The sequence below is a fragment of the Malus domestica genome, chromosome 04 (assembly GCF_042453785.1).
Source record: "Malus domestica chromosome 04, GDT2T_hap1".
In the NCBI taxonomy this organism is placed as follows: domain Eukaryota; kingdom Viridiplantae; phylum Streptophyta; class Magnoliopsida; order Rosales; family Rosaceae; genus Malus; species Malus domestica.
In genome coordinates this window covers 7,535,402-7,562,102 of record NC_091664.1, presented here as the reverse complement: position 1 = coordinate 7,562,102, position 26,701 = coordinate 7,535,402, and the positions used below count along the sequence as shown (strand labels likewise).

Sequence of the window (26,701 nt, the reverse complement as noted above, 5' to 3'; positions counted from 1 at the left end):
AACTACAACATTTGTTTTAGCTTCAGTATTGCCTGACCACGACCCAGTAACATTCTGACCTTGTCTTGTCCCTGAAGAATAAGGACCATTTCCACCATAAAACCCACGTCCTCTGAAGTTGTTACCAGTTCTATAGTTGTTGCTATTATTCCTGGATTGACCACCATTTCCAGATCTGTAACCCCCATTATAGTTCTGAGATCTGAAACCATGCTGCTGACCAGAATAAGAGTGAGCTACAAACCCACACATCTGAGATCCGGATCCACAAGAGTGATCATAATGCCCTGGAGGAAAAGTATTAGAACCACACATCTGAGATCCGGATCCACAAGAGTGATCATGATGCCCTGGAGGAAAATTATTAGAACCACACATCTTAGACTCCATACCATGTTGATGAGCATTATTAAATGACCCCTGTGGTTGCCAAACAATAGTACCTGCTGTAGTAGCAGGTATATGAGCATGATCTTGAGAATGTGATGAAGATGCACCACTGGAAGATCCCAAACTAGTATGCTGACCAGACTGAGAACCCTGAACAAAAAGAGCATTCATATTCTGAGATAGCAGACTCATTTCTCCTTCAACCTCATTTTCAGTACCAAGTAGTTGAGCACGAAATTCCCTTAAGGTAATGGAAGATTCCCGTGCCAAGATAACTGTGCGAATAACACTATATTCCTTAGGTAAACCTGCCAGGCCAGCAATGATAATGTCATTGTCAGAAATTGTCTCACCAGCAGCCATTAACTGATCTCTGATAGTCTTCAGACGTAACAAGTATTTATCAATGTTATCTGCCCCCTTCTGAATCGTTTGCAACTCTGTTTTCAAATGATTAACTCGAGACTTCGAAACAGACGCATATCTTTCAACAAGATTCGACCATGCTTCAAAAGCAGTCCTGCACCCTAAGACATACTCCATGGCCTCATCTGTGAGTGTAGAAAGCAGCAAACTAATAAGCGCCATATCAGTGGACTCCCAATCAAGAAACTCTGTGGTAATCTCCCTTGTAATACCAGTGTCAGAATTCACAGCATACTTTGATGGACAACCAATCGAACCATCAAAATGACCAAACAATTTGTACCCTTTAAGAACCGACTGAAACTGAAAGGCCCATTTAGCAAAATTATCATCTCGAAGTTTTATAGTCAACATACCCAACAAATTCTCAATCTTGAATGAAGAAGACGCCATTGGAAATAAAGTCAATGAACCACACTTCTGACTTCTAAAATTCACAAAAACAAGACCCAAATATGGGAGAATGACACTCCAAATCACAACCCAAATTACACATTTCAACTCACGACACCAAATCAGGAGATTAAAACTCCAAGAATCATAGAAAGACTGACACTTTCTTCTTTAAAAACGACAAGTCCTAGAGAATGATACTCCAAGGAACAAACACAGCACATGAGATTGAAACTCCAAGATTCATAGAAAGAATGACACTTTCTTCTTTAAAATCAACAAGTCCTAGAGAATGATACTCCAAGGAACAAACACAGCACAGGAGATTGAAACTCTAAGATTCATAGAAAGAATGACACTTTCTGCTTGAAAATCAACAAGTCCTAGAGAATAATACTCCAAGGAACAATACACACAGAATGAGAATGGCAGAAATCAACACAACAACCCAAATCTTCGCATCAATCAAATTCCAACAAATCGAACCACAGCACCCAGAGAGAAACACAATCACCTGATTTGCTGACAATCGCACCACGAAACTCCGAAGAACGCCGTTCCAGATAACCACTAAACACCCAAATCTTCGAACACCCAATCGTCAAAATAGCACCCAAAACAGCGGAAGTCTTCACCAGAACCGAGAGTGGCGACGAGCTAAACCGGCTCTGATACCATATTAACACAGAGAAGCTATGAATAGCAATGGATACTAGAATCGAATAAGAAGATGATGAGAAAAGATAGAGTGGAAGAAAGAGGAAATGTATTAAGGCTTTCAGTAATTCTTACAATACATTCTTACTCAAATGAGAACCCTATTACCCCTTATATACCCATAAGAACTAATTACAACAATAGCCTTCTACCTGTATTAACTAACCCACCTTCTAGATAATGCCATGTGGCATTTCTGTTATACATGTGGCAATTCTGTTATATTGGTTATTAGACCACACGCACACCATCCTTAACCAACACATTAGCGGGCTTCAAATCACGGTGGAAATAGCCGTTTCTGTGCATATAAGCCAGGCCCTGAAACATCTGAAAGCAGATGCTTCTAACTTCTTCCTCGGTGAATTTGGTTCGCCTTTTCATCATAAGATCAAGCAGACTGCTCTGCATATACTCAAAGACAAGGAATGCAGAATCGTTTTCGAAGATGACATCCTTCAACTGGACAATGTTGGGGTGCCTGAGCTTGGAAAGGGACTGAACTTCCGGTAGGTTTAGGCACTGCTCAAAGGAACTGAATGTCTCCCTCAGATACTTGACTGCAACGACTTCACCCGTCGGTTGGTGCTGCGCCTCAAATACCGTTCCGAAAGAACCACCGCCTAGTTGCTTAGTAATCCAAAACTTGTCCATGATCGGGTTGTAACTCGTAAGGAACCGAACCAACCCTCCAACAGTTAATGTGGGGCTAAACTAAACCCGTCAACGCCAAGGAACTAGTTGCGATCTCTGAGGAAAACCCTAGAACGTATGAACAATTGAACACTGATTAGGGTTCCTGAGAACAGAAGACTTGAAAGTTGAGAGCTTTTGGAATAACGAGAGAGAGAGAGAAGCAAGTTGGTAATTGTGGTTTGAGATTCGGGAAATTATGGATAGTGTGGAAATTAGGGTTCCAATTTATAGCTTCTTCCATTCCATTATCTCCCGATTGAACAAGGAAACGCGGCAAACAAGCAACTCACTCGGTTTAATTGGATTGCAACTCACGTGGCTTAATTGTATTGGTAGTTCCATTCGTGTAACGCAAGCAACCTCACTCTCCCAGTTGCTAGTTGCTACTTAACTCCACTGCGATATGGAAAGGGCTTTTTCGTAAATTGGTTTGACTTTGGGCACAAGGATAGGATTTTCCAACGGTCTGGATTTTCTAAAACTCCTTTTCACATGGATCAATAGCTGTCAACGGTCCAGACATTATAAAACATTAAAAAATTAAAAGGGTGTGGGAGAATTAATTTGGGATGTGCAAGTATAATCTCCCAAAAACAAAACCAACCCCCTCACAACAACAAAGCTTTATCTCTCATATTTTAATTTTTTTTTTGAACAAACGATATTATCTATACTAAGAGGAAGGGGGTGAGTTTAGCCTCATAACGAGTTAGCAACAATTTGGTTCCAATTCACCTTTGACGAGACTTGAACTTGAGACCTCTTACTTTTTATTTATTTTTATTTATTTTTTATTATCTACATTAAAGGAGAGGGGTAGGCTTAGCCTCACAATGAGCTAGCAATACCACTAAACCGTAGGCTATTGACCTCTCACTTACAAATGAAGAGGAATACTACTAGACCGAAATACTAAGTGACCTAATTCTTCTAATTAATTACACAACTTTAGGCTTATTTAGAGCATCAACTAAGTGGGGGTGTCAAAGTGCTCTAACCAAAGGGTTATGTCGTCAAAGTGCTCTAACCGAAGGGTTACATCCAGGGCCGGCCCTGAGAATTTGGGGGCCCTAGGCAAGCCTTCAAAGTGGGGCCCTAAAATTCTATGATCTTTGGTTCTTTGTATATTGATTTGTATAAAAAAGAATTCGCTAAATACATAAAAAGTTTTATTTTCATATCAAATATCATTAAAAATTAATATCAAAAGAAGATAAATGTACAAACATTATTTAAACCTTACACGATTCATGTTTTTAGACACAAATGTACTAAATGTTTACAGTCAAAAGTCTAAGATTGAGAGTGAAGAACAATAAAACTTGATTGACGAGTATAATAAATTCAATGCCAATTGTTTCTCTTGTGTTTTTTTTTCTTCTAAAATCAACATCACACTAACGAATTGAATATTAAAATAATCCATTGAATAAAAAGTTATTGAAAAGAAAAATATAAATTCAAAATTTTTATTACCTTAAAGTACAATCTTTAAGACCATATGATAGTTGGTTTAAACATTCAATAGAAATGGAGAGAATGAGAAGTTGGTTTAAACATTCAACAAAAACGGAGAGAATGAGAAGTTGAAAGAAAAAAAAAGATCACAAAGAGACTTGAGTTTTATAACTTTATATGCATTTGGACAAATGGATTGAGAGTTGGACAGATGGATTGGGAGTTGGACAGATGGATTGGCAATAAATTTGAAAATCAAGAAAAATCTAGTGACTGAAAGGCAGCATCATGTTTCGAAGTCAACACTCCAAAGAAAAATGAAGCCAACATTTTCACTGCACTAACAAATGAATTATGATATTTCTTACTTTTTTTTTGTATTTATATGTTAATTACAGGATATAAAACTTTTTTGGGGCCCTTCCAAAGTAGGAGCCTTAGGTGGGCGCCTACTTGGGCTACCCTCAGGGCCGCCCTTGATTACGTCTGACTAGGATTTGAAGGCAAGAAGCAGGATGCCCTTCAGCAACTAACTGATGTGTCAAATCCCGTTTCATCAATTTTTTAATATGCAGGTCTCATAAGGTTAGATGCTCATTTGCCTTGAAGACAATATGTCTACTAGTTCGCAGATCGCGTTTTGCTGCAGTGGCAAAAAACAAGTGTATATACACTCTAATGCAGATTTCATTTTCACCGATCATCTTTGCTTTAACAACTAACAATTTAACCCACTAACGCTATCGCTTATCAAACAATTTTTTTTTTACTCGTTCACCTTTAATAGTCAAGTTCAAATCTTTTGTGGTCGATTTTCATGTGTCCTATCTAATTAATCGACACATGTTCTCTTACTAAACCCTCATATAATAGGGTTAAGTAAAATACGATCAAATAGAATATATAGAGAATATTTTTAATAGAATATATAGAGAATATTTTTAAGAATGATTTTGTATAAAATCAATAAAATATTACAATATCAAGCGCATGTCAACAATATTTATTTAATTATAAACATGTCAATCATGTATTGTGATACTCAAATGCCATTTAAAATAATAAAAAATTTCAAAACCTGCGACTTATGACGCACCCCGACCCAGAATGTCCACTAGGACCCCGAATCGAGCCGTACTGGCCGACACCTGGAAGGTGACGAAGCCATAAAGTGTGATAATGTATAAAATGTGAATAAATTAAAATCTAAAAGTGCCTAAGTACACAAGTGCGCGGTGAGCGGGTTTGGGCCCATTTCGCACATGATACAAAGCATAAGTAAAGTACAATAAGTAAGATAATGATTATACCATCATAAGAAGCCACCTACACTGGGAAGTGGCACGAATCCTCGTGATACAGAACTCTGATGCTAGAACCTGGAGGGGTACAAAAACAGAAAATGTGAGTGAGTCAAATAAAACTCTTCAAACCAATTTCAACTACCAAAGATAGTAGCCCCTTGCCGCAATACTTGCTTAATTTCCCAGAAAATAACAGGCGTGACTATAAATCAAGACCATAACCAAAATGATAGTCTTACGGTTATGCTATGTCAATTATCTTAATAGGAATGAGTAACTTAGGTGAATTCAACATTGTGCAAGGTTATACTAAATCACATACTAAAATGTAGACTAATTATGGCATGGCATTTATAAAACATAAAACCACAATTTCTTGTTTCCTCGTACGTTGATTTATAACCAACATTTATTCACCCAAAACATAGGGTTAAATATCACGTTTTTCACCAGATTCCTTCACATTGCTCATTTTCCCAAACAAAGCTTTTGTCTCGATTATTTAATCTCACTTATTGTATGGCTGCATCTAACGTCTCGTTAGACTACCTACGTACCCTAAACAGGGATCAAGTCATTCGTAGTTCACATTAGTACTTCAAAGTATTGACAGTAATTATATGAAATATTCAATTTATAAACGTTTAAGGAGATGTCAATCTTATATATATAGATATATACTATAGAAGAGAAAAGACCTACTCACCTTAGGTCCGCGCTACAACTCTCTTGCACAAATATCGAGACATTACGAACTATCGTCGCCTGTGGCCAAGTATCAAATCATGACTTAGAGTTCTTACCAGTAAAATACATAATTTACATAAAAAAATATCCTCAAGGACCTTCAAGAATAATTTGAGACCCATTGACCAAGAGTCAATCGTCGATGGAAGATCGATGGTTGGGTCCACAACTCTGTATAACTCGATCCAGAAGATTCGCACGTTAGATTTACAATCCGCAACTTCCAAAGATCCACATTATGCTTCTAGAATAACATACTAAAATTTCATTACGATCCAACGGTCGGATCTCCGCCAATTGCCCAAAACTAAGTGGCAGTTAACATTTATTTTATAAACTTACAAATCCAATTCGGGAAGATCCGTACTTCAGATTCCCTATCTGTAAGTTTCTATGGTTCTCAAATATTAGGTAATATAATGTATTAAATTTTGGTGACGATCCAACGGTCGGATCGTCGATTACTCTCATAATCAAGTGATGGACCTTAGTGGAACTTTGCCGGATTCTACAGATTTTGCAGATTTCCTGGGCGATCTTTGGAACTCCATATCTCACTTGTTTTTCAACCAAATTCATCCCATAATATACCAAATCGAAGCTAGAGAAATGTAGAACAAATTTATACCAGCTTGGATTCCAAATGGTGGCCGGAGGTGGTCGGACAATGGTCTGAAAGATGATTGTCCGAGGGAAAACTAGTAACTGGCCGGAATTTCTGGGCTACCTTTCAATGTCGATAACTTTGTCAATACTTAACGAAAATAGGTGATTCAAAACGGAAATCATAGTTCGCGATGAGACGAAGAGATTGGTACCTTACATGATGGCTAACTCGCCGTAGTTTAGCCGGAAAACGCCCCGAAAGTGGCTGAGGTCACCGGAAACTTGGCAACCTTAAAATCGTTATAGCTATCTCATTTCTCCACCAAATTAAATGATCCAAACATGAGGATTCATCTACAAAACATGGGGAATTGTTTTGTACCTGCTACGAAGGCCAATTGGGTCGAGAAACACCTCAAATCACCACGAACCGTACGAAACCCTTGAATTTGGGTGTGCTCCATTCGACATCGAACGAACTCCGACGCCCCAAAACTTGTTTGGGCTTTATTCAAGACCTCATGAGGATGCTATAGGTGGTGGTAATTGGTGAAAATCGTTTCAATAATAGGAGAATCGACAGTAAAGGTTTCCCGCACCCACTGGTGCGGTTTTCATACCTTCATGGTTAAATTTCTACAATTTTGGGTTGTAATGGGTAGAGGGAAGGTCGTGGAACATTTTCCAGAGGGTTAGATAACGTGGTTCGCCGGAAAAACCGACGAAAAACCCCCGGAGAAGATGAAAAGGACCGGGTCGGGTCGAAAAATGGAACCGGGTCAACGAATCCCCCGCTCCTCTCTTCCCTCCTTTTTTCCTCCTTTCCTTTGTTTTTGATTGGGTCATCCTAACTCTCTCCTCTCCCTATTAGTCACACACTTCCTCTCATTTTTTCTTTTATCTTCTTTCCTTTACATCTCCACCATCCATTCCTCATTTCCTTTAATCTGGGCCACCCACGTGGCATTCCAGATTTTCCCCTCAACAAAATTTGAAATTAATTAATTTACTAAAATATTTTTAACTTTAAATATTAATAACTCTTTCGTTATAGCTCCAAATCCCATCCTGTTTGCGCCCACACGTCCGTAGCGACTAGTAACATGAGAATACGCCAAGAAAATGAGTCTCACATGACACGACGCGGTAGTCAACACAAGTCAACACTTTGCCTCGAAGGGCATCTTCATAACTCAACTATTAAAATTATAAAATCATCATTTTTAGGGACAGGCTGTTACAACTTAGGTCAATACCGATCAGACACTGTAACGCAACTTCTATTTCTTGATTCTGTTTTTTAACATTTGGATTCAAACGCTGCATTGAAACTACAATTTGATGCTTGAACACAAGTACGCAAAGCTAAGACATAACGACAACGATTTTATCAACCACGTTTTCCATTGTTTTCCAAACATCCATTTTAATGCCACAGCGACAACAATTACAAAACATACTTGGCACCAAGGTAGTTAGTTATATGACATATCAGAGGGTGGATCAAAGGATCTCAAAACAAGCACCGCAAAATTTGCAGCATATTCGACAGTAAAACCCCTAATAACCAAACATTTTTTACCATTTTTCTACAGGTCAATTGTTGCAGTAGGACTCCCCTCAATCCTCAATCATTGCTACATCTTCTGCCTGTCGAATAAATGGTGAACCTTTAGCAGAGACTCGCTGTTCCAATGCCAAATTAGCAATAAATTTCCTAGAAAGCTCCTCCAGATTTTCAACCGTGAGCAAAGTACATCCAGATACAGAATGCTTCTTCTGAATCAATTGACTTCCATGAACAACCACCAAGCAATGTTTCACTGTCTCCATTAGCTTCTTCTGACTGCTCGGAAGCAGGTAACAAGAAACTCTATCCCTCTCCCTTCTCAAGCATGCCTCTACCTTCAACATGTAATCCGTGTACGAGTACTCCAAAATCCAACTTGATGCTTTATGCAAATAGTACTTGCGAGTATCAATGAGCATGTATTCTTCGAAGTCCTTTTCATACGCATCCAATTCTCCCATTTCAATTTCAACATATATATTTATCACATTCTTTAGTAGTGCTCTGTCAATTTTCTCTCCCTCACGTTCTTTATGCATAAGTCCAAGTACATAATATCTCACATTAGCATTTACCTTCAGATAAACCAAATTACAGAAGCAGTTAAGTACAACTTCATTCGGCCCAGGAAGTGATGTCTGATTCCGAGTGATGCCACGGTCATAAAAAAAACAAAAGAAGTGTGAGAGCCACCTAAACATAACTTTATAATTTACCCAATTTTTGACGTACTCCTGCAACATAAACTCATCCTGCTTCTCCATTAGGGGCGGCAGCACTGTTGAAGAAATGTATTCCTCAATTGTCTCCTGATACTTTTCATAGAGCTGCTGAGAATAATTATGAGGAGGTTGTTGAATAGACATGTTATAGAGAGTTGTGTAAAGGCTCATATATTCTTCTGAGGTGAACTGAGGTTCTGATGATCCTTGTATAATCCTGTTCATCTTTACGATCCCCTGCTGTACGTGGTCCCATCCTTGATCCCACTCGATAACTTAGTAACCCATTGTCTTGTTGGATGCCTTCGCCTGCCCATTGCTTTGGGGATATCTAAGCGTAGATATATTCTGCTTGATGCCATATTTCTAGAACAACTTCGCCAAGTCTTTGCCCACGAATTACAGGCAATTGTCAGTGATGATAGATTATGGTTGAAGCACTCTATGTCTAATTGAGTAGTGGTGGTCATGAGCTCAGCTTCTACCCACTTGGTGAAGTAGTTGGTAGCCACAATCATTATGCTTTGCCCCTAGTATCAGGCAGCTTGGGCCCTACTAGGTTGATTTCCCACTGCATAAATGGCCATAGGCTTGTCTGCGGGTGGAGCTCGCTGGCAAGTAGTAAGGGTACAGGCTTGAGCGTTGATATCTGTTGTACTTTTGAACAATTCCTTAGCGTCTTAATGCACGGTAGACTAGTAGTAGCCGGCGTTGAAGACCTTATGTGCTAAGGATCGGCCTCCTTAGTGGTTTTCGCAAACTCCTTTGTGGATCGAGCTCAAAACTTTTAAGTCATCAGGAGGCACTTTGCAACGAATGATGTGGGCCTGAAAAGGACCTTCAGACGAGAATGTCGTTCCACATATAGTAGCATGTCACCTTTATTTGTAGCTTCCTAGCTTTTAATCTTTCTACAATAAGTGTCCTATTGACTAGGTAGTAGATGATAGGATCTTGCCAACTTGGGATTGTACTAACTTGTAACCCCTCAGCTGTTGGTTCTTCTTCTATACTCGGCTTTCCCAAATACTCGATCGGGATGGAGCATCTGAATTGGTAGTCCAAAGTAGAGTTGAAGGCTGTCATGGTGTTTGCATGAGCGTTATTTACCTATGGCACCTATGTGAGGGTCTAAGTCTGAAACGCCTCAAGTTGCTTTCGTACCTTCTCGAGGTATAATGTCATCCTTAGATGCTTTGTTGCATACTCCCTGGTAGTCTGGCTAGTGATGAGCTGAGAATCGGAATGGATTGCGAGCCTCTTGACTGCCAGATCTTGTGCCATTCAGAGTCCTGTTAATAAGGCATCATACTCTACTTCGTTGTTGGATGCCTTGAGTTGTAAATTAAAGCCTTGCGTTATGTTATCTGAGTTTCCTTTTTCCTCGCAAATTAGCCTGCAAGTAATTTGTTCATTTACTTACTAAGTGTCGATGTCTGATTATGTTTCGAACACTGAAATGTGAACCAAACAAAACAATGGGACTCAGTTGAAATGAAATTTGTAGGTATATATCGCAGATTAATGAGAGCTTACTAAACTGTATCATACATACATACATTACATGTAGTTGGCCTGCTGCCACTCTACGTTGAGCATTCAAATAAACTACACTCGTTAAAATAAAATTTGTATCTAGTTTTTGAAAGCTAATGAATCAAATGCAGTTAACTACCCACATTATTCGTGTCAAATCTAGGCGAAAATAAGAGAGTTTGATGCAGGCAGGATATTGCTTTGTCTCAAAGGGATGGCTCGTGGAATCTTGTAGTTGCCAACGAAGAAAGGATGCCGTAGTGCCTCAGCAGCAGTAGGCCTCGCGGAAGGGTCCCAAGAACAAAGGGAAGAAATCAGCTGGATGGCAGATCTGCTTGCAGAAGGAATCATCGCAGATAGACCAACCCCGCCAATTTTTGGAAACTGATAGTTCAAGTTTTGGGCAAGAAGCTGTCCCTCTGGCCATGACTCCCAAGTGGGACTGCCTATAACACTGCAAATCTTGAACATCTGATCATCAGCACTTTCACCGGGAAATAGAGGCCAGAATGAAAACAGCTCCGCTATGATGGCAACCATTGCCCACATATCGACCTTAGGACCATACAAGCCTGACCGAAGAAACACCTCAGGAGCACGATACGGACGAGTAGTGACGTAGTCTGTATAGGGAGGAGGTGAATCAATCTCCTTAGCCGAACCCAAATCTGCAATCTTGACCACACGCGCACCATCCTTAACCAACACATTAGCGGGCTTCAAATCACGGTGGAAATAGCCGTTTCTGTGCATATAAGCCAGGCCCTGAAACTTCTGAAAGCAGATGCTTCTAACTTCTTCCTCGGTGAATTTGGTTCGCCTTTTCATCATAAGATCAAGCAGACTGCTCTGCATATACTCAAAGACAAGGAATGCAGAATCGTTTTCGAAGATGACATCCTTCAACTGGACAATGTTGGGGTGCCTGAGCTTGGAAAGGGACTGAACTTCCGGTAGGCTTAAGCACTGCTCAAAGGAACTGAATGTCTCCCTCAGATACTTGACTGCAACGACTTCACCCGTCGGTCGGTGCTGCGCCTCAAATACCGTTCCGAAAGAACCACCGCCTAGTTGCTTAGTAATCCAAAACTTGTCCATGATCCGGTCGTAACTCGTAAGGAGCCGAACCAACCCTCCAATAGTTAATGAAGCTAAACTAAACCCCTCAACGCCAAGGAACTAGTTGCGATCTCTGAGGAAAACCCTAGAACGTATGAACAATTGAACACTGATTAGGGTTCCGGATCTCTGAGAACAGAAGATTTGAAAGTTGAGAGCTTTTGAAATAACGGGAGAGAGAGAAGCAAGTGTTAGAACCAAGTGTTTATTGAAAAAGATCTCTGTAAACTGGGAGGAAATTCACATAGTCATTAATCAAGAAAACCGGCTTTATATAAGCCTTACATAACAGAAAGATAAGCATGCAACCCACGTTAAACACAAACCTAAACGTGGTGTATGACTAACTCTGAAATAAAACAACTTCAACTGATCCCTACATTCTAGGGTTTATTTAGTCATGCAGTTATAACTGCTATCCCGAACAAAAACTAAGCTGACGTAGTGGATAGAACCACTACATTCAACAAACCTAATAATTCTAACATCCTCCCTTAAACTGATTACTAAGTATTCAGTTTACTCCTGGTTCCAGACACACTCCCATAAGCTCACGCATCTTCAGAAAAGCATCAGTCTTCAAAGGCTTGGTTAATATGTCTGCTACTTGTTCTTGAGTGTTGCAATGAACCAAATTCACAATTTCATCCTTAGTCAGCTCACGAAGAAAGTGGAAACGTACATCTATGTGTTTGCTTCGACCATGCATTACAGGATTCCTGGAGAGCTTTATTGCTGAGCTGTTGTCACAAAAAATCGTTGTGGAGTCTTGCTGAGTTTGACCTAATTCCTTCATTATTCTTCTCAACCAGGTTGCCTGACAGGCACATGAAGCTGCTGCTATGAATTCGGCTTCAGTTGTTGATAACGTGACCACAGGTTGCTTCTTGGAAGACCAACACACAGCTCCTGAGCTTAGCATAAACAAATACCCCGATGTGCTCTTTCTGTCATCTAAGTCACCTGCATAATCACTATCTGAATAGCCTCTGAGCTCAACATGTTCTCCCTTTTTGTAAAGAATTCCAAGGCTGATCGTGCCTTTTAAATACCTCAGAACCCTTTTTGCCGCTGCCAAATGCATCTCGGTTGGACTCTCCATAAACCTGCTAATTAGGCTTACTACAAACATAGTGTCAGGCCGAGTGGCTGTGAGATACATGAGGCTCCCCACGATCTGTTTGTAGAAGGTATTGTCGACCTTCTCACCCGTCACATCCTTCGTTAGCTTGGTACCTCCTTCTCCAGTTTTAATGAACAAAGTGTGTTCATAGGGACACTTCACAAACCCTTCCTTCAAGAAATAAGCTTCTATTACGACTATACTAAGCACGAGGGGCTTGTTTAAGTCCATATAGAGCTTTCCTTAATTTGTAAACTTTATGCTCCTTTCCTCTCTGCACATACCCAGGTGGTTGTTCTACAAACACTTCTTCACTGATATCTCCATGTAGGAAGGCATTTTTCACGTCCAGTTGATGAATCGTCCATTCCCTTTGCGCAGCAAGTGCAATGACAACTCGAATGGTATCCAACCGAGCCACAGGAGCAAACACTTCAGCATAATCAACCCCATATTCTTGAGCATACCCTTTAGCCACAAGCCGAGCTTTGTACTTGTCCACCTCTCCATTCTCATTCAGTTTAGTCTTGTAAACCCATTTGACTCCGATCATCTTCCCACCTTGAGGTAAATCTGTCAATTCCCAAGTGTTGTTCCTCTCAATAGCTGCTATCTCGACATCCATAGCTTTCCTCCATTTACCACTTTTTGCAGCTTCATTGTAGCTGGTTGGATCGCTGTTTGCTAAAAGAGCCAAGTGCACCATGTCTTCTTCTTCAGATAATCCTTCTCCCGTTACATAATCTCTCATCCACACCGGCGGAGCCCTAGGTCTTCTTTCTTCTGGACTGGATGAACTTGCTTCTGAGACTCCGTATGATCCACTATTGTTGCTTGTGTTATTTTCATTTCCATCGAATCCATCTTCATCTTCTCCCTGATTATCAACTTCATCAGCTTCAACTTCTTTATCTTCATCACTTTCATCCCATTCCAGATCTGCTATGACAGCTTCATGATGATGCTCATCCCATTCCCAGCTGCTATTCTCATCAAATCTAACATCACGGCTGATTACGATCCTCTGCGAAACTGGATCAAATAGCCGATAGGCCTTTGATCATTCGCTAACTCCAAGTAGCACACATTTCATACTTTTGTCATCCAGCTTGGTCCTCTTATTGTCTGGAATATGTATGTATGAAATGCACCCAAAAACCCTGAAGTAACTCACTGACGGTATCGTACCACTCCACGCTTCCTCGGGTGTTTTGTTTTTTACTGCAAGTGTGGGACTCCTGTTGAGCACATGAACTGTCCAGTTTGCTGCTTCAGGCCAAAAAGTCTTTGGCATCTTCTTCTCGGTTAATAAGCTTCGAACCATGTTCATGATGGTCCGATTCTTACGTTCAGCTACTCCGTTCTGCTGCGGGGTGTAAGCTGCTGTCAGTTGTCGTTGGATCCCATTCTCAACACAAAACTCAACAAACTCGTGAGATGTAAACTCTCCTCCACGATCCGTCCGCAATCTTTTAATACTTGCATCAGTTTCATTCTCCACAAGACTTTTGAAAGCTTTAAAAACTCGAAAAGCTTCTGACTTTTCAGTTAAAAAATAGATCCAAGTCTTACGACTAAAATCATCAATGAAGGTGAGTAAATACCTCTTCTTGCTATTGGAGGTAGGCTTTATCGGTCCACATATATCTGCATGAATGAGTTGTAGAATTTGACAAGCCCTTCAAGTACTCATTTTTGGAAAAGGAATCTCTCGATTGCTTGCCTACCAAGCAAATCTCGCATATTCTTGAAGAGTCATTTATCTGAGGTAATCCACTCACCATCTGCTTCTGTTGTAGAGTCTTTAAGCCACCAAGACTCAAATGCCCATATCTGCAATGCCACAACTGAATCGGATCATCCGTGAGGGCATTGAAACATTCCTGGACATTGGATTGATATTGGGCAACAAGAGTGAACATGCGGTTTGCAGCCATAACCGTCTCTATGATCAGTCCCCTTTTAGGATGAAAGATCTTGCATCTCCCGTGTTGAATGAGAATAGCAAGACCTTTCTCTTGAAGCTGACCAATACTTAGAAGATTGTTCTTTAAAGCAGGCACATAGAAGACTCCCGTGATCACCTGAATCAATCCACTCACTTGTAGTCGAATGTTTCCTTTTCCCAAAACAGCCATACTAGTGTTGTTCCCTAGTTTCACAGTTTCTCTAAAACTTCCATCAAAATCAGAGAATAACTCCCTCTTACCACACATATGATTGCTGCAACCCGAGTCCAGGAACCAAATATCTTCTTTGATCTCTTGAGTATCTACGTACGCCATTAGCAACATCTCTTCACCAGCCTCTGCATAGTTGACCTTTGTTTCCTTGTCTTTCTTAGGACACTCATACTGATAGTGCCCTAATTCATGACAATTATAGCACTCAATTGCTGATTTGTCAAAATTTTGCCGACCTCTTCCTCTACCTCTTCCACGGAAGCTTCCTCGACCACGTCCTCTTCCTCCAGAATTCTCTTCATAGGTCACCTTTAGTGCTTGCTCCTCCACAATGTGTCCAATCATCCGCTGCTCATGCACTAGCAAACTACTTTGCAGTTCATCAATTGAGAGAATATCTAGATCTTTGGATTCCTCAATTGAACAAACCACATAGTCATATTTAGGAGTCATCGATCTCAAGATCTTCTCAATGACTTCTACATCCGTCAATTTGTCGCCATTGATCCTTCTCTTGTTGGCTATGGTCAGAGTTCGACCAAAAAACTCATTCACAGTTTCTCCTGTCTTCATGTGAAGCATCTCAAACTCCTTTCGAAGTGCTTGCAACTGTGCTCGCTTGACTCGAGCAGTCCCTTGATACTTCTGTTTCAACGAATCCCAAATCTCCTTAGCCGTATCCTCATTCAAGATCGTTTCCAAAACACCCCGATCAATTGCCTGAAACAGGTAGTTCTTGGCCTTTAGATCTTTCAACTTTTGATCTTCGAGCACTTTCCGTTGCCCCTCCGAGGGTGAGGCTGCTTCTGCTGCTGCAGGGATTCCATGCTCCACAATACTCCAGTATTCCTTTGAACGTAGGAAATTTTCCATAAGCATCGCCCAGTGGTCATAATGCCCATCCAGTTTTGGAATGGATGCTTACACAAAACCACTTCCGTCGCCTGCCATATTCTCGTACCTCTTCACTCAAAAGATTGCTATCTCTCAAGCTTCGATCAAGAGCCCCAGGGTGGGGCTCTGATACCAAATGTTAGAACCAAGTGTTTATTGAAAAAGATCTCTGTAAACTGGGAGGAAATTCACATAGTCATTAATCAAGAAAACCGGCTTTATATAAGCCTTACATAACAGAAAGATAAGCATGCAACCCACGTTAAACACAAACCTAAACGTGGTGTATGACTAACTCTGAAATAAAACAACTTCAACTGATCCCTACATTCTAGGGTTTATTTAGTCATGCAGTTATAACTGCTATCCCGAACAAAAACTAAGCTGACGTAGTGGATAGAACCACTACATTCAACAAACCTAATAATTCTAACAGTTGGCAATTGCGGTTTTGAGATTCGGGAAATTATGGAAAGTGTGGAAATTAGGGTTCCAATTTATAGCTTCATTCATTCATTCCACTATCTCCCGACTGAAAAAGGAAAGGGCTTTGTAATTGGATTGCAACTCAGTTGGTTTAATTGGATTTGTAATTGAATTCGTGCAACGCAAGCAATCCCACTCTCCCAGTTGCTACTTGTTACTTCACGGAGTCGACTTCCCAACCGCTCTAGGAAGGAAGGGGCGTTTTCGTCAATTGGCTTTACCTTGGGTACAAGGTTAGGATTTCCAACGGTCAGGATTTTGTAAAACGCGTTTTCACTTGGGTCAATAGCTGTCAACGGTCCAGATATTAAACGCGGTTGTGTGAAGCTATGAAGTGAAAAAGGAAGTTGTTAGGATTTCCAACGGTCAGGATTTTGTAAAACGCGTTTTCACTTGGGTCAATAGCTGTCAACGGTCCAGATATTAAACGCGGTTGTGTGAAGCTATGAAGTGAAAAAGGAAGTCGTTAAACTAAAAAGGAGAGGAAAAAAATCCGAAAGATTATATTCACACATCATAAATTACTTCTTCCATACCATTTTAATTTTTTAATATTTTCTACACACCACTAACACTTGATAGAAAAATATTAAAAAATTAAAAAGGGGTGAGAGAAGTAATTTGGGGTGTGTGAGTATAATCTCTCAAAAACAAAACCAACCCCCTCATAACAACGAAGATTTATCTCACATATTTTAATTTTTTTTAACAAACGATATTATCTATACTAAGAGGAAGGGGGTGAGTTTAGCCCACAACGAGTTAGCAACAATTTGGTTCAAATTTGCCTTTGAAGAGACTTGAACTTGAAACCTCTCACTTTTTTTTTTTTTTTTTTTTGACTATCTACACTAAATGAGAGAGATGTAAGCTTAGCTTCATAATGGGTTAGCAATACCACTAAACCGTAGGCTATTGACTTCTCACTTACAAATGAAGAGGAATACTACTAAACTGAAATACTAAGTGACCTAATTCTTCTAATTAATTACGCAACTTTAGGCTTATTTAGAGCATCAACTAAGTGGGGGTGTCAAAGTGCTGTAACCGAAGGGTTACGTCGTCAAAGTGCTGTAACCGAAGGGTTACGTCTGACTAGGATTTGAAGGTAAGAAGCAGGATGCCCATCAGCAAGTAACTGGGGTGTCAAATCCCGTTTCATCAATTTTTTTAATATGCAGGTCTCATAAGGTTAGATGCTCATTTGCCTTGAAGACAATTTGTCTACTAATTCGCAGATCGCGTTTCGCTGCAGTGGCAGAAAACAAGTGTATATACACTCCAATGCAGATTCTATTTTCACCGATCATCTTTTCTTTAACAACTAACAATTTAACTTACTAACGCTATCACTTGTCAAATTTTTTTTTTTTTACTCGTTCACCTTTAATAGTCAAGTTCAAATCTTCTATGGTCGATTTTCATGTGTCCTATCTAATTAATCGACACATGTTCTTTTACTAAACCTTCATATAATAGGGTTAAGTTTAATACGATCAAATAGAATATATAGAGAATATTTTTAAGAATGATTTTGTATAAAATCAATAAAATATTACAATATCAACAGCATATCAACAATATTTATTTAATTATAAACATGTCAATCATGTATTATGATACTCAAATGCCATTTAAAATAATAAAAACTTTCAAAATCTGCCACTTAGGTCAATACCGATTAGACACTGTAATGCAACTTCTATTTCTTGATTCTGTTTTTTAACATTTGGATTCAAACGCTGCATTGAAACTACAATTTGATGCTTGAACACAAGTACGCCAAGCTAAGACATAACGGCAGCGATTTTATCAACCACGTTTTCCATTGTTTTCCAAACATCCATTTTAATGCTACAGTGACAACAATTACAAAACATACTTGGCACCAAGGTAGTTAGTTATATGACATATCAGAGGGTGGGTCAAAGGATCTCAAAACAAGCAGCGCACAGTTTGCAGCATATCCGAAAGTAAAACCCCTAATAACCAAACATTTTTTACCATTTTTCTACAGGTCAATTGTTGCAGTGCGACTCCCCTCAATCCTCAATCATTGCTACATCTTCTGCCTGTCGAACAAAGGGCAAACCTTCAGCAGAGACTCGCTGTTCCAATGCCAAATTAGCAATAAATTTCCTAGAAAGCTCCTCCAGATTTTCAACCGTGAGCAAAGTACATCCAGATACAGAATGCTTCTTCTGAATCAATTGACTTCCATGAACCACCACCAAGCAATGTTTCACTGTCTCCATTAGCTTCTTCTGACTGCTCGGAAGCAGGTAACAAGAAACTCTATCCCTCTCCCTTCTCAAGCATTCCTCTGCCTTCAACATGTAATCCGTGTACGAGTACTCCAAAATCCAACTTGATGCTTTATGCAAATAGTACTTGCGAGTATCAATGAGCATGTATTCTTCGAAGTCCTTTTCATACGCATCCAATTCTCCCATTTCAATTTCAACATATATATTTATCACATTCTTCAGTAGTGCTCTGTCAATTTTCTCTCCCTCGCGTTCTTTATGCATAAGTCCAAGTACATAATATCTCACATTAGCATTTACCTTCGGATAAACCAAATTACGGAAGCAGTTAAGTACAACTTCATTCGGCCCAGGAAGTGATGACTGATTCCGAGTGATGCCACGGTCATAAAAAAAACAAAATAAGTGTGAGAGCCACCTAAACATAACTTTATAATTTACCCAATTTTTGACGTACTCCTGCAACATAAACTCATCATGCTTCTCCATTAGGGGCGGCAGCACTGTTGAAGAAATGTATTCCTCAATTGTCTCCTGATACTTTTCATAGAGCTGCTGAGAATAATTATGAGGAGGCTGTTGAATAGACATGTTATAGATAGTTGTGTAAAGGCTCATATATTCTTCTGAGGTGAACTGAGGTTCTGATGATCCTTGTATAATCCTGTTCATCTTTGCGATCCCCTGCTGTACGTGGTCCCATCCTTGATCCCACTCGATAACTTGGTAACCCATTGTTGTTGCCAGAAATTTAAAATCCTCCAACTAGTAAATAAAACACCCACGATATTTTCTATCAAGCTAGATACCTTGAGTGATTAAACATTTACAATTTGGAAGTTGTATCAGATTCTTCTCCTTTCATCAAATTCATAACCACCACAAGCTAACATGTTAAACTAATCAACTCTGAATCCATATTAACATTCCTTTTTCCCGTAACCTTGATGATACGAGGGACACATTAAAATAAAATAAAGCACGAAGAGCACCAAGCCAGGGGAAGCATAATGAGCATAAAATAAAAACAGCATATATACAACAGAACCCAACTGAAAGCTCTCCTCGATTTCCATTTTCGACATATACAGAATGTAACGGGCTATGATGTTGACTTTACGAGGAAAGACTCAGAAGGGTATTGCACTAAACTCAGTGCCAGTAGCAATGACTGAAAAATATGATGCACATTTGGAAAGATTTTATTTTATTTTATTTTTTTTATACAGAAATCGGCATCTGTATCCCTGCAGATTCTCAACTATACTCCTCATTACACTTTAACCACGACGGTTTTCGAGTTTTTCATTCTTCATATTATGCATTGATCCTTTTATGAAAAAAAAAATATGTGTATGCCTAGCAATTGGATAATCCTATGCTTATTCCTAAATAATTAAAAGCGGAAAATAACTGAAAATTAAAAAAAGTAAATGAACAGAAATTATGAACAAGCAGCACAGAAGGAAGAAGGAATTTACCCTTAACTTATTCGCCGGTGAAAATTCTGGTTTGCTTTTCTGCTTTCGCCTGCAATCTACTTTGGTCCTTGTGAATTTGGGAACAATCTTTTCTCCGATCAAAGTAATTTGAAAGAAATAATTGGAAAGCAAGTGACGAGAGATCTGCGAAGAGGATCCCAATGCAGCAAAAGGAGAGTACTTTTCCACAAGCTCATTTGATAGCAAGCAGATTTTCAGAAGCCATGAGAGGTAGAGCTAAGAGCTAGAGGAGAGAAAACCCCAAACCCCATTTGTATATACTACAGAGAAATAAGGATTTGAATGTGGTTCGAGTAGTTTTCATTGTTACCTTCAAGTCCTCGGAGTTTTTTGTTTGTTTCAGTTAAGTCCCTATTGTTTGTATGTGTTTGTATTGGGGCCGGCTTTCACGAATGATTACTTAGTTTTAACAATACCTGGTAACGTTTAGTAGCGTTGGTTTGTAATTAAGCAGAAAATTTGAATGACGGATAACTTAAAGTAGTGAATGATTCATTATCACCTCATGCTCTAGTCAAATTAAGAATGTCACAAACCTTCAAGTTAGTAAAATAAACGTCATTGTTAACATTATCAACTTAATCTAATGTCATACACGATGCTATGCTTGATAGTATTGTGCATGACATTAGGCACCCTGCCCAATGACTCCTATCAGTTTCATTTAAGTTCACCAATCGAAAGTGCAACCAAGTTGTGCATGCTATAGCTTTCTTTCGGACTCAGATCCACTTCGGATCAGTCCCGTGGGGATCCTCTTGACGAATTAATCTCATCCGTTGATGCATATCCAACAGTCGGATTAGTTACATGTCTCTCTCTCCCTTCCCCTTCCTCTCTTTGCCCTCAACTCCTATCTCCCTCACTTGGGTGCACCCACCACCACCCCCTGCATCTTTTCGGTCTTCTTCAGCCCAATTAAATTCCTTGTTTACTTTTGTAATTCTTATTTTTGAGTCTTGCCGTTTTTTCTTTGATATTTTCTTAGCTCCTTCAAATTGGGACTTTATCCAACAGTAAGAGGAATTTGCAGCTGGGGACGTTGGGGTGGGAGAGAGCCGGAAAGGGTTGCTGGGTTGTGTAAGATGTGGGATTACAGTGGCGATGGGTGCTTCCAAGTGAGGAAGAAAGAGGAGTTCAGGCTGAGAAAAACTAAACTGAGGTCGAGAAGAATTTTTCTTGGCAGCTCGGCCTGCCTATGTATATATATATTGATCCAAGGCCGAAGCTTATCAAATATCCTGAATCTTGGATTTGACAACCCAACTTCCAGTATAAAACCTTTTGGCTGACTCTTAGATATATATATATATATATATATATATATATTGATAGCCCTCCAATCCCCCACTTTGATCAAAAGAAAGTGGGAAAACCACTTTATTGACAAAGTTTGCAACCATCTATGAAAACCACTTTGTCCCTTTCATGCACATGCATTCTATTTATTAGCATTTGATGGGTACCATCTATGAGAAAGCTACCGCAACGACTTGATGACCAAAGCTATGATCAAAGAAGTAATAATCTTGGGAGCTCAGCCTTTCAGGTCGAGAAAATTCATTTTGGCTGAGGTCGAGGAAAGTTATGGTCGAGTACAAGAACTGCTAACTTGCTAATGAGGAATAGTCGAAAATTTTGGGAAGCCGAGTAATGACTGAGGATTTTAACCTTATCCGTTGCACTCGACTGTTTCTAGACAAATCGCTTAAGCAGGAACTCCCACATTTTTGGCCCTCCTACTGCCTTGGGTGATGTAGACCACCAAATTTGATTTACACCAACTTCGACCAAAGCTCATATATGTCAGATTTTCATTTGTATGGCACCATTGAAAGCACAATGCACACAACAAATAACAGTGTCTGCCCCCCTATTTTCTTTACATCGGCTTGCATAGCCGTATGTTTAAGAAAATAATTTATTCATTATATATATATATATATTTTTTTTTTTTTAGCAGACGAAAATAAAAATGGTCGAACCATAATCAGGAGGAGGCCAACAATGCTTTATTCCAAGCCGAGATCTTTTTACATCAAAATTTTCACTTTGAGATTTTCCGAAGCCGAATAAAAGATCATCTGCAAATGTGTTCAACTTGACGAAATTGTTTTTATCATCAGCCGCCGAATGTGTTGAACAATTATTATGCCCCCCAAGCATAATAATTTTGCCAATTTCGGCTTTTAACTCAAACAACTTAGCTGAACGAGATTTTTCCATATCGGCTTTATCACCAATAATCATATCAATTGGCGTGGTTTGTTCAGCTGAAACCGTGAATTGGTCTTGTTCGTCATTGGAACATTCCTCTAACAAACCATTTTCCAAGTCAATTTCTGGCTCAGAGACTTGAACTTTTTCGTCTAGGCCTACTACACTCTTAATGTTAGCCAAAACAACGGGTGGCCTAGGTATTTCTTCAGCCGCCCAGACAATTTTCATAGGCCAAATGTTGGTTGTGGTCGAAGCGAAAAATTGCCCCCTGGCCTTTTGATCTAACCATTCCTCAAATGGAATTGATTTGAACCCAAAAGACGTTTTCTTATCGAGTCACTCATAAAATCGAGCTCTATCTTCATTTAACCATTGATCTTGTAAGCTGTGATGAACCTTCACCTTTATCATTTGAGAGAAAGATTTTTGCTTTTCTTCATTTGCTTCAACGATTCGGCCAAGGAGTTTTTGTTGCTCAACAATTTCCTTGAATAGGCGCCGAATCTCATCCTGATTGTGATCTTGATATATCATGTGAACTTCGTAATTTTAGCACTGAGTCCCACTGGGCATGCCAAAATGTTAACCCTAAAAACTACCAAGCCTACGTGGCGTGCAGGCTGAGTAATTAGTAAGCCAACTACGTCCTTCGGTTGTATGCAGGGCGTGCTAACTCGTCGACCGAGCTCGGCCGAGGAGTAAAATGTGTTGATGTTGCGTTGAGCGCGCGACTGACTTCTTGATCTCGTGACTGCGGTTGAGGAAGGAACACATCTCGGCCTTCAAGTTCTAGAGCTCGAAGACAAAGCTACTAGTTCTACGAAGTTCACAAATCGTCGGCACCGGATTCAATCATGGTGATTATATTCATGTAAGTATAAGCACGTCGAATCGACACCAAAGTATAGGGAACACAAATACTCAAAACAAATGTATGTCTTGATTGTGAAAGTGGTTCAGCCGTCAGAATGCCGAACTCTAAAACCTACTTGCGAATAACCAATCATAAACGACTCGGCATTCAATGTACCGAGTATAGTAACTTGTAACACCTCGTTTCGTCGAGAAGGCAAACGAGATGACCTCTACCGATAAGGATTCGAAAATCCTCCTCAACCGAGACTTGGATAGATAACCAATCGACCTTATCGCATTGCTGTTTATCCAAACTGAAGGTGCTCCACGGTCAGCTGATTCTACGGCAACAGTGTTGTTTATCCAAACTGAAGATGTTCGCCGGTTACGTTCACATTGCTTTTTATCCAAATTGAAGATGTGTTGGCAAAAAAGGAAAATAAAAAATCTCAAGATGTTTGAGAGGTTTAGAGTAGAGTGAGGGTTTGCGCAGGGCAGTTTGTGTGTTGAATTGGAAGGGAGCTTCCATTGCACTGAGTCTTATACTTATAAGGTTGGATATCTGCTTGTCGCGGCTGGATGATAAACCTCTCAATCGCACCCAAAGTCTTTGTGATGGAATATCCTGAGAAATAAAACCATGACCACATGCGAATCTGACGAAAAATAGAGACTTCTGCATGCCAATCCCACTTTATCCCACCTTTGACTGATCTCTATCCAATCACTGAATCTTTTGGGATGGTTCTACACGGCTCTTCATGTCAAAAATCTCACCTTGCTATAATCCTGACAACCTAACCTTCCATCATAATTGGAAGCCTAGCTAGGCTAGGCCTCATTTTCTTGCCATGTGCAGGTTACGGCAGCCATCACTCAAATATATATAAATATATATATATATATATATATAAATATATGTAAGTATATAATCATATAGGGTTATATAACAGGCAACCTTTCCCACGACATGCACAGGCGAATCCCATCATCAATTCAATTCATCTGACATAACCCAGCCTACCTAGGTCTTGTATCTCACCATTATCCAAGCCTTGCAAATCCCATACTATGCCACGTGATAAGAATCCAAGCCGAGTTGCTCTAACCCACACGGTACACTGCTAACAAATCCAAATTAAATCGAACTATTCCACCTGTCTCTCCGTTGAGATATAATTTGAATCCTATTTATCTGGTTTAAGAAGATGCATATAATTCGTATTAAAAGATAATTATGATAAAAACCATAATATTATCCTTTAACAAAAATATCTTCCCTTTTCTGTCCGACAGTTGAGAACTATGCTTACTCAACGGCCTTGATTACACGGGTCGATGGTGTAAATTTGGGTCTAAACAATAACATTCCAGGTGTATCAATTAGAAATTAATTTGAAAGAATTTGAAAAAGTTGAGGAATTAGAGGGAATTAGAGAGATTTTGTAGTGATTTTTAAGTAGCAACAAATCTCACCTCTCCCCATGAGATTTCAAGAGAATTAAATTAAAATTTTATATAGAATTTCTATCAATTAAACTCTATAAAAATCCATGGATTTATAAATCCATTAAAGTCTCTCAAATTCCCGATTAAATACATCATATCATAGTCTACAAATTTATTCTTCAAAATCTCAATTGAATACACCCCTTTAGTCTCTCTAGCATTATTTATTGGGTAATGCTAGAGCGACCAATTTTTTATATCAAATTTTGTAAACTAAATGATGTGGTTATTGATGATTGGATTATTATTCATCTGTTTATTAATATGCTTATTTCGAATTGGTGGCATATCATTTGATTTGCAATTTTGATTTAAAAATTTGGTCAACTAACGTGCTTATTAAGTATAACAAGATATGCTTCTCGCGCTTATGCTCTTCACTGTACGCGAGAACAGATACATACATTGCCCTGACTACATGGATCCTTAGATATTGTTTGACTGCAAAGAGCAAATTACACATTTAGTCCATGTAATTTGAGCCATTTTGCAATTTGATAACATAATTAAATCTAGTTCTGCATTTGATAACTTAATTAACTTTCATCCAAATCCCAAACCCCATGTTATTGTTCAAGAATAAAATCAGATGTGACGGATACGTAATGAGGAGACCACGCAATCCCACATTGAATTTCTGTACTGTTATGTAGCAAAAATCATAGGCAATAGTTTGATTAACTTGGCGCAGGAAATGATGAAATTCTTGCACAAACATTCGATCTGCAGAAACGTTGCAGCTTAAATACATTATTACATTGGCAACGGCTTAGCATTTCTATATAGAAAGAATCAGACCCTCCACATTGTCATCTCTAGCAAAGCACCAGATCCAGAATCTGAATGCTTCAATTGAGTTGTGTAGACCGCCAGCAGCTCATGTTCGACTTTCTCCACTAGCTTCTGCTCACTGCTTGAGTGCAGGTAATGAGAAACTCTAGCCCTCTCCCTTCGTAAGCATTCCTCGGCCTTCAACATGTAATTCATATTAGGATCCTCCAAAACCCAACTTGATGCTTTACGAGAATAGTATTTTCCAGTGTTCGTTAGCATATGCGCTTCGAAGTCCTCTTCATAAGCATCCATTTGTCCGATGCCAATTTCAACAAATATATTGATCACACTCTTCAGTAGGTTTCTGTCAATTTTCTCCCCTCGCGCTCTTTATTTATAAGACCAATTACAGCAACTCTGGCATCAACTTTGGTCTCTCGATAGACGAAATCACGGAAGCTGTTAAGTCCAACTTCATCTAGGTTCGCGAGTGATCTGTCAGCGATGAAGTAGCGATCAAGATAATGAAAGAAGCGCGACAGCCATCTAACCATAACTTTATGATTTGTCCAACTTTTGACAAACTCCTGCAACATAAACTCGCCACGCTTCTCTTTAAGGGAGGGCAAGACTGTCGAAGTAATGTAGTTCTGGAATGTCTCCCGATATTTGTCATAAAGCTGCTGAGAATAATCATAAGGCGGGTTTTGAGTACACATGTTGTAGACAGTTGCGTAAAGCATCATATAATCTTCCGAGCTGAACTGAGGCTCCGGTAATCCTTGTATAATTCTCTTTAGCTTTGTGATCCCTGCCTGCATATAGCTCCATATTCTACCTAACTGCTCTCTTCTTTCCATACGTACCCAATCCAACTCGAATGAGTCCAGATCTCAGAAATTAGCACTCGTCTTCTTGGAAGTCTTGGTGGTGATGGACCTAGTAATTGTGATTCTTCCACTGCCTTGACCGCTTGAGCTCCACAAGGAAGCAGTAGTTCTTCGCGGGAAATCGTGTTGAAGTTGACCTTGCCAATGATGGGGATTTGCTGGCAGGTCTCCAGTGAGGATAGGAAAACAGTGAGCTGCCCCAACAAGATTCTGATCTTGTGGCTTAGAACTGACAGGAACCACGGGAAATCAAGCTTTGGGTAAACGACGAGGTCACCGATATTGGTCTCTGTCTTGCCGTAAGAGAAGACGAC

At 39.6% G+C, this 26,701-nt stretch overlaps 4 protein-coding genes and 1 long non-coding RNA gene across 6 annotated transcripts; all 5 read right to left on the bottom strand.

The window, feature by feature from the left end:
* Nucleotides 1-5,838: 5,838 nt before the first annotated feature.
* On the bottom strand, nt 5,839-7,590 carry LOC139195136 (uncharacterized). The gene is made up of 3 exons (XR_011579770.1): nt 7,120-7,590; nt 6,950-7,027; nt 5,839-6,858 (listed from the first exon to the last, which is right to left on the bottom strand). It is a non-coding gene; the product is annotated as an uncharacterized lncRNA (long non-coding RNA).
* A 767-nt stretch (nt 7,591-8,357) lies between these two features.
* Nucleotides 8,358-9,254, bottom strand: LOC103419252 (cullin-1-like). The gene is made up of 2 exons (XM_008357371.2): nt 9,024-9,254; nt 8,358-8,882 (listed from the first exon to the last, which is right to left on the bottom strand). Exons 1-2 carry the CDS (start codon nt 9,252-9,254, stop codon nt 8,358-8,360), a joined length of 756 nt encoding a protein of 251 aa, XP_008355593.2.
* Nucleotides 9,255-10,518: 1,264 nt separating this feature from the next.
* Nucleotides 10,519-11,868, bottom strand: LOC103433033 (cyclin-dependent kinase F-4-like). The gene has a single exon (XM_008371258.3). The coding sequence runs from the start codon at nt 11,661-11,663 to the stop codon at nt 10,725-10,727; it is 939 nt and encodes a 312-aa protein (XP_008369480.2). The 5' UTR covers nt 11,664-11,868; the 3' UTR covers nt 10,519-10,724.
* Nucleotides 11,869-18,158: 6,290 nt separating this feature from the next.
* On the bottom strand, nt 18,159-20,449 carry LOC103432983 (cullin-1-like). 2 transcript variants are annotated; one of them, XM_029100986.2, is made up of 2 exons: nt 20,119-20,449; nt 18,159-19,402 (listed from the first exon to the last, which is right to left on the bottom strand). In XM_029100986.2, the coding sequence occupies exon 2, from the start codon at nt 19,370-19,372 to the stop codon at nt 18,413-18,415; it is 960 nt and encodes a 319-aa protein (XP_028956819.2). In that variant the 5' UTR covers nt 19,373-19,402; nt 20,119-20,449; the 3' UTR covers nt 18,159-18,412. The 2 variants fall into 2 exon arrangements, with proteins under 2 accessions (XP_028956819.2, XP_017187325.3); XM_017331836.3 differs by having other exon boundaries at nt 18,159-19,446; nt 20,119-20,411.
* A 5,401-nt stretch (nt 20,450-25,850) lies between these two features.
* LOC139194965 (cullin-1-like) lies at nt 25,851-26,318 on the bottom strand. Its single transcript, XM_070820127.1, has one exon. It carries the CDS (start codon nt 26,316-26,318, stop codon nt 25,851-25,853), a length of 468 nt encoding a protein of 155 aa, XP_070676228.1.
* Between the last annotated feature and the right edge of the window lie 383 nt (nt 26,319-26,701).

Coding starts and splice junctions, on each gene's coding strand:
- LOC103419252 (XM_008357371.2), bottom strand. CDS start 9,254: ATGAACAGGATTATACAAGGATCATCAGAACCTCAGTTCACCTCAGAA. Junction 8,883..9,023: donor AGGAGTACGTCAAAAATTGG/GTAAATTATAAA, acceptor GTTTATCTGAAG/GTAAATGCTAATGTGAGATA.
- LOC103433033 (XM_008371258.3), bottom strand. CDS start 11,663: ATGGACAAGTTTTGGATTACTAAGCAACTAGGCGGTGGTTCTTTCGGA.
- LOC103432983 (XM_029100986.2), bottom strand. CDS start 19,372: ATGGGTTACCAAGTTATCGAGTGGGATCAAGGATGGGACCACGTACAG.
- LOC139194965 (XM_070820127.1), bottom strand. CDS start 26,318: ATGCAGGCAGGGATCACAAAGCTAAAGAGAATTATACAAGGATTACCG.